At 45.0% G+C, this 8,137-nt stretch overlaps 1 protein-coding gene across 1 annotated transcript; it reads right to left on the minus strand.

Annotated features, from left to right (window-relative positions):
• Positions 1–29: 29 nt before the first annotated feature.
• PKDREJ (polycystin family receptor for egg jelly) lies at positions 30–8,034 on the minus strand. The gene has a single exon (XM_076344496.1). The coding sequence runs from the start codon at positions 8,032–8,034 to the stop codon at positions 73–75; it is 7,962 nt and encodes a 2,653-aa protein (XP_076200611.1). The 3' UTR covers positions 30–72.
• Between the last annotated feature and the right edge of the window lie 103 nt (positions 8,035–8,137).

Genomic DNA, 8,137 nt, shown 5'->3' on the forward strand with positions numbered 1-8,137 from the left:
TTTATTTATGAGCATTTATTTGAAATGCAAGTGTTACAGAGTAAAGGTCTTGAATACAAAATCTTTCCTTGCTCATATGACAAGATAAACCATTTTTTTTCCATTTATTTTTCTGTTCTTGAGCCCTAAATGTCGCTGATGTCTTCTCTCAGGCTGCCCGTAGAGTACACTGTGAAAAAGATCAGGCTCACTGGTTTTGGATGTTTTGCAGATCAGAAGATAAAATATCCTTCTGAGCCTTTGCAAGACAAAAGTAACCACTTGTGCTTCATCAGATGGTTCTTCATATACGGGCTGTTTCATATCTCCATAGGCAGACATAATAACAGCTTGGAAGAGATTGATCAAGACACAGATCATCACCAACATGAAAGAGGCTAGGAAAAGACCACCCAGCAACCTGTTGGATGAAAATGCGGTATCTCTGAAAGCTGAGACACAGTAAGAGAATATGGTCTGAGCTGAGTGAATCATGTTACTGTAATTCCATTCATGCTGCCCAAACACAAGGTAGCCAAAAGCCATAAATACAAAGAAGTACACCACCACCACGAGGGCCATTGAGGAGATTCCGGGAAGGGCTGCCAAGATCGATCTTTGTGCCAGGCGCACGTCATAAAAAAATTGAGAATATTTTAGAGTTTTCAAAACTACAAGAAATGCTAAAAAGCCCATAGTAATCCTTAAAATCTGATCTAAATGAGAAACTGCATGAAAATGAATGAAATCATTTGGGTGAAGTAAGTAAAACTTCACTATATCTGCTCCCACCTTAAACTTTATGACCTTTAAAAAAACAAAAAGGAGGAATGCTGATTTTAAGCCAAAGTTGATTATATTGGAAATGTTTTTAATATAATCTTTTTTTTCTTGGCTTATGATGTGAAGCTCATCTGCTATGTAAATGAACAGAAAGGCAAGAACAATTAGAAACACAAACATCTGAGCTTTAGTTTGCTGATGAAAAATGGGGAGTGCAAAAGAGTGTACTGACAAACTTGGTTTTACGATCCCAAAATGAGACATTTCAAATATGACTGAGATGGTGCAAAAGAGATCTGCATCTGAGTTAAATGTAGTTAGTTCAATGATCACAGCCCATGTCTTTTCATCAAGCCAGTTGCTCTGTTGTAGAGCATCCAGCCTTTTCGTTGAATTAGGTCTTCCTTCTTCAGGGAAAAAGTAAAACGTGTATCCTGCTGGTCCATACGTGTGCAAATCTCCGTATGAATAATACATCCACGGAGTCCTGTTTCGCTGGTATGTGAACCCACCGTAACTGCTGGCATCCTTGGAAACAGACTGGTTGGCAGCTTTTGTCCAAGTGCCAGCGTAGTCACCTTTCTCTGGGATGTCACTGCCATATTTGTGAAGACAGTGGCTTTCACTGATCAGAAAGTTATTTACAAAGCTGTGAGGATGGAAACATTTTTTCTCAGTACCTTTAGCCCGCACTTGCCTCATCCTAGGCAAACCAATGATTTTGGACCAGCTCTCGGGAAGAAAGGTTGGGTGAATGTCATTGTGGATCAAAGGCAAGAACAAGTCTTTCACCCACACGTAGATATGTTCTAGCTTATCTACACTGGAGAGTCGTGGAGAGAATTGGTTATGGATGAATCGGTTGTAGTGGAAACTGTTGGTGTTCTCAGTGGAATAGGCAAAATTTAATAGCAGTGTTAAAAAGACAAGGTGACTGATGAAACCTTTTGTGAAAATAAATGCCTTGACTTTAATTTTTGCCCTTTTCAGCATGTTTGCAATTTCATCAGCTTCTAAAGGCTTATACTGCTTGGTGCCTCTGACTTCAGCAAGTTTCAAGTGCATCTCTCTCATCTCATCAGCACTCATCATTTCTTTAGCCAACTTAATCTCAGAATACTTTTCCTGAGTTAACCATGTGATGTTTTCACAGTATTTTGGACGAATTGTACTCATAGCTGAGAAAAAACTGATTTTTAGAATTGAGAGGAGAAACACATTCTCAATAAAGGAGATTGCAGATGCTAAAAGCCACTCTAGTGAAGTCTGATAGCCATAAGACAAACCATATAACACAATGAAAAATGATGATAGCCCAGTGACAGCTATAACTAGTGCCCACGAGAGATAGACACACCACCAACAAAAAACTATGTGCGGTCTCTTGCGAAAGGGCATGGAGGTAATGCTTAGTGGTTTCCTTTCCTTCTGAAAGTTGTCCCCTTCTTCTGCGTAATTATTACTAAAATTGGAATTTGATGGTGGCCTTCTCTGGCAGGCCTTAGCCATTGGAGGGGAATTCGCGGTTATCGTCTGCTCCTCTGTTCCAATTACATTTGCATCTCTTTCAGAAACTGTGTAATTACTCCAGTTTTGGGGAGCTCCCTTGCTTCTTGTCTTTCTGGAAAATGGTGGGCTCTGTGAGTTGCTGGGACCAGGAAGGTTCTCCAAGGGAATAATATTCCTTGATTGTGCTGAAGTTTCTGAAAGGTGCAATTGTTGCAAACATTCCTTCCAGTTCTTAAGATTTCCAGACAGGAGGGGTGAACTGACCTTTGGGTCCGTCTGAGCCACACCACGAGGAGAAGGTTCCTTCTGGGAATACTTAAATAAGGCAATTATAATCATTTCCACAGGTATGGTAACCAAAGCACATTCAATTCCTACTGTTATTGATCTCAAATACCTCAAGTGTATTGGAGATTCTTCATTCTTGTCAGCATTAAAGAACATAATATTAACAAGCAAGTTTAATAATAATATTGCTAAACATGAAGACAACCTTTGGAGCCTGCTGAAAGTGCCAGTGAGAACGTGAGCAAAAATCGAAAGCCACAGATGGCCCTCTGTCAGGCTGTTGGCAAGATTAATCAAAAAATAGTCGATTCTGGGCAGAGGTGTCTTGGGGTTTGTGGCGGAAAATGTCCTTTCTAGTAAGTGATCGCCCTTGTCAAGAGAAAGCCATTTCCTGCACATAAAGAACCAGGTCTTCCTGGTGGACGTATTCTCAACTTTAGCTCTGCTTAAGAACCAGCTTGGAGATAGGCCCTTGTTATTGTGCCAGACCCTGAAGGAACAAATGTCTCCCAAGTCTTTCTTAGTGGTTAACAGAAAGCAATCAGTGCTTCCTTGTTGGAAAGACAGAAAATGTGGGTGCCGTAAACAATGGACGTCACTCGTGCCATTCTGGCCGATGAGCTGAAGAAAGACATCTGCTTTGGTTCCAGCTCCCCAGCGACTGCCTGTATATAAAGTGACCAAAAAGCTCACTTTATCAAAGGGGTCGTTGTCTGGCAGAGCTATAATCTTGTCTTTGCTGTCCCTGTCAGCCCTGTCTTTTCTCATGGCCCAGAGGGACAAAAGAAAGTAGGCGGCAAAAATAAAGAGCACTGTTAAAAGGGTCACTGGGTTTTTAGGTATGTCTGCTATCAGGGTTTTTCCCAGATCTACTGTGTTGGGGGTAACTATTACTTTGGCTGCCAGGAACCTGATGTCGAACGTGGATGCATTTGACACAGTGTGGACTGACAAACTTCTGCGACTCCGCTTCATATTGCAGACACAGTGCACCCTCTGCCAGTCGGTCAGGGAGCCAATCCTGCACGTGTCTTCTCTCCACAGACTTCGAACCCCATCCAGAAATAAGCACTGATCACTAAAAACGTGTATGCTCACCAGTCTCTGGGTTTGATACCTTACAACATAGGATGTCAGCAAGACAATGGAGATGTTGTGAGTGTCTGTACCGCTTCCTTGAGCTGTGGCTGTCAGCAATGACTCTGGGAGACAGATAATATAGGGAGCCTTAATGTTACAGTCAGTGCTAGTTGTCTCATTTTTGCTTGCAACTGTTGGCGTGTTGTGAAAAGCAGCAAACGAGGCTATGGGATGAGCATGAGTGACATGGGTGCCTGTAAATACTAGCACCTTGAAAGTAACTTTTAATTTTGTCAGGATCTGGATGTATATGCTTTTGGTATTTCTGTTGACTTCAAAACTAAATCCTCCAGTTGTGTAAGCTTGTGTTTTATCGGGTCCCATTGCTAATTGAAAAGTTGAAGATTCTTTCTCTTTCCTAGCAATAGTAATTTCTGCTCCTTCAGGCACGATCCCTAGTAGATCCCCATTAGCCTTGGTCTCTGCCATTTTGAAACCCAAGACCATCGTTGCAATTTCTGATGTGTAACCTAACCAAGGGAAGGGGTTGTCATCAAACTCAAAAAGGGCGGTGGAAATCACAGCATCATGGGGCAATCCTGAATAATTTCCCTTTTTCAGTGATGGATAAAAGCAATTCCTGCAGGTGTTTCTGGTAGAGAAAGCATTTGCAATGTTCCAGGTTTCATCTTTCTTCAGAGTGATATTCCAGTGTTTCGTTTCCATTAGAGTTTCTGTTTCTCCAGGGACTTTGCCCTGGAAAACTATCTCTGTTAAATTTTCCATGATGGAGAAGACTTGTTTAACTCCACTTACATTGACATTCCTGCGATGCAGAAGAGCAGCTCTCAGGATGTTGGACAAGCATCTTAGTATTCCACTGGTTTGAATTTCTGCTTCCTCAGACCAATGGCTCTCATTCCTCTGTATCTTCAGCACTCCTGTTACTTCTGTCAGTTTCTTAATGGCAAGGTCTTGTGATCTAACGTTCACTTCATCAGCTTCCTCTGTGACTTGAGAAAGAGAAGCGACTACTTGGTTGATTTCCATTGTGCTCTCAACTGAAATATTCAGGGCTGTTTTAATCAGGCTTTCCCGAAACTGAGCCTTAGGGAGCTGGAGAGTTGGTGAGGTTTTAATATCGTTTAAGACTGAGGCTGCCAGATAAGCCAAATAACCCGCGCTAAAATAATCTCCAGTCTGGAGGTAAGATGTCATTGGTGCGCTTAAACCGCTCACTGAGGCCAGCAGTTCATGAAACACAATGGCTAGTGGTCGACTGTTAACTGGGTTCCGTACACGGACATATAAATTCACTTGGGTAAACGCCCCAAGGGAATCGCGGACTTGAACGTAAAGTGTCAAGGTGTACTTCTGAGAGGGCACTCCAATTGGGAGAAAAGATGGAGGAGTTTTAGGCTGATAACCAAAGTACAGAATTGTGCCAAATGTATTTTCCTCCACAGAAGTTATTTTGGTAGTTTTGGGTACGTTGGAAGCTACTATCACTTTGTATGTCAGAGGTAAATTGCTGTCAGAAAATCCACTGCATTGAACAACAAATTTTGTCAGAAAGGCTGTACCCCAGTGTGGGTTGATGGTACACTTGCCAGCCCTAGGAGGAGAATTTACTTTAAATGCATGTCTGTAGAGTGAGGACCTACCATCCCAGGTAGTTACTTTTAATAGGAGTATGTAGGATCGATGTGCAGTCTTTGTAAAAGTCAGAGCATGTATAGACAGGTAAGCCCCAGACCTCCCCGTTGAGGTTCTGGAAGACCAGTCAAAGCTAATTTCTGTAGAGTTTTCTGAAAAAAGGGACCAGTAGTAGACTGGCTGGCTGTTTGTTCTACAGTTTAGGCATTTTCCAGACAAGGTAAATCTCTCTGTTGGAATTAGAGTGCTACCACAGTTTTCAAGGCATGCCACGTCCAGAAGGAGTGGGGAGCCGGGCTGCACATCTACAGTTTGGTCGGCATAACTCCTCCTTCTATCCTTTTGAATCACTAGACGAAAGTAGTATACGGCGTTTCCTGGGAGGGATTCTGGTGGCATTACTTGAACTGGACCTGAGGATGTTAACCATTTCAAATCCCTCTGGGCTGGATGGCATCTCTTTCCTGCGCTGACTTTCATGTTTTTATAGTCTGACACCTCTTTAGTGCAGTACCAAGTAAATGTGATTCCCTTTAGTCCTTCCTGCGAATCAGGATCATAGGATGCAGAGCCATCAAGAGTCCAATTATCAGAAAAACCCACTGTGCGGAACGTGCCTCCTGCAATATTTGCGACTAGATTGGTGCTCTCAATCTGAACATAAACTTTATCTGAGCCCCTGAGGACTGTTGTGGTCCTAATTGGGGTTATTGCAACAGTGAAATAAAAGAGATACAACCCGTAATCTAAAGTAAAACTGGGAACAGTTAAGACTATCATTTCTACACCATACATCAAAGAAGAGTTTATTGGTTTTGTCCAGTCCGGATTAGTTGTTGTGTCCCGAACGGGATAGATTCGCCAGAAGGGTTTGATAGATATACCAACTTTGCAGTCTACTAGCAATCTGACAAAGAGGTAAAAAGATGTCCCCCTTTTCTGGCGCAGGACAGAGGTGTGAAGAACAGGTTTCTGAATCTGCACGGTGTCTATGTAACAGGCTTCTTTCTGGCAAGACACTGGTGCTTCTATGGTTTTTGCAGCATAGTTGTTGACTCTGACTCCTAAAAGAGCCGGTCTAAGTGCACGTCTGGTGCAGTTCACTTTTGCCACAAACCCCGTGTATTTCTCTGGATCAAAGGGTAAAGCAGAGCGACGGACAAAACGTGTGGCATTTCTTACATGATCGTTGTATGTGTACGTGCTATTCTGGAGAAGGTGGTCTTTTTGTGTTCCAAAAAGCTGCAAATGGAAGGTCCACTCGCACTGTAGCATCGGATGTTGTGCAGGGATAAACCACACTAAGTAAGTAAAGCTCTGCAGAAAAGAAGGACGGCCACTGCTGAAAACATGGACTTCAAGGTCTCTTTCTGCCAGAGACCTAAACAAAGCCCTCTTCTGATTCATATAAAGGTACATATTGAACTTGTACCACTGGAAGGCCACAAACTCTATGGAGAGTAAGTAGGAGAGCTCCTTGTGTTGGTAGAACACAGTGCGTGTATTAGGGCCATCTGTGGAAATAGGGTTGTTGTTTTCTTTGGTTGTGTAAAACATTCCATGGTTGTACCTGAAAATGTAAGTGTTCCTGTTGGTCTTTCCTGGGTGAAGGTTGACATGGGTGGGAGTTTCTCTGCCTGCAGTTAGGCTCAGGGTACCATTGAGTAGATGTAGTTCTCCTGTCAATTCCTCGAACCTCTTTCCATCAATATGAAAATAAATGCTGGCCACCACCACCTCACCCGGGCTCTGAGGTGTGGAAGTGGCACAGAAGTTGCTCTGCAGAGTAAAGGAACTGTAGGAACGGAGCCAACCTCCTATAGCCTGCATGTCTACCAGTCTGTAGGCCAGTGTCCTTGGCGTAAGGGGCTGAAGCCTCCAGGAGAGGCTGAGGGGCTGTTGAGGAACACTAAGAAGCTTGGAGCTGACACTGAGGACATGCAGCAAGTCAGGCTCTACCTTGAGAGAGAGGCTGAGGCTTATCTGAGGCATCTGCTCGATGCTGACTGAAGCAATGTGGAGCCCGTGGTGCCTGTAGCGCACAGTCAAGCGGTAGCTGTAGTAGGTGGCACAGGTCTGTTGCAGCTCGGCTGTTGGGTAGGCAGCAGGTGGCGGCATGTCTCGGTGCTCACTGCTGGGAAGGAGAAGGGTAGAGGGGCTGCCTCCCTGGCTGCTGAAGCGGTACTGCCAGCTGGCACTCTTGAGGCGTGCACACCAGCCCAGCTCTACTGGCTGCCACATGTGGATCAGGTGTGTCTGCGGCCAAAGCACGAAGAGCCGCATATCCTGCGCAGACATCTCGATGCTCACATTGTGGTGAAAGCACGTGGGTGCAGCGCAGGAAGCAGATGAGCATTGCACTGTAAGGAGGCTGGAGGCCATGGGTGGAGGAGTGCTTCCTGGTAAGAGGCCTGTCTGCAGCATGACTTGGCCTGACCAGCATGATGTGTTCTTCACCCAGGCCGAGTTCAGGTACCAGAAGCAGTGTGGCGGGGGTGGTGGCCGCCCCTCTTTCCAGTCTGCCTCTGGTCTTGCTCCTGGGGTGGGCTGGTAACGCAGGTTGATGGTGCTGTTCCAGAGGCATGAGACCCAGTGCTCATTGTCCCGCCGTTGAGAGACTTGTCCATGAGGGCCCCAGCAGGTGACCAGCAGGGGTGGTGGCTGGAGACGGGGAGAGGAAGCCCTCAAGCCTCGGGGGCAGCAGCAGAGCAGCTGGAGGAGAAGATGGAGCACTGTCATTGGAGTGCAACCTGACGGAGGTTGACAGTTGGGGAGTCCCAACTGCTGGAGAAGGGCTCTGAGGAGACCAGAGCCTGCCCCCCACCCTCCTCCCCGGCACAGC

The sequence above is a fragment of the Aptenodytes patagonicus genome, chromosome 1, assembly GCF_965638725.1.
Source record: "Aptenodytes patagonicus chromosome 1, bAptPat1.pri.cur, whole genome shotgun sequence".
Classification (NCBI taxonomy): domain Eukaryota; kingdom Metazoa; phylum Chordata; class Aves; order Sphenisciformes; family Spheniscidae; genus Aptenodytes; species Aptenodytes patagonicus.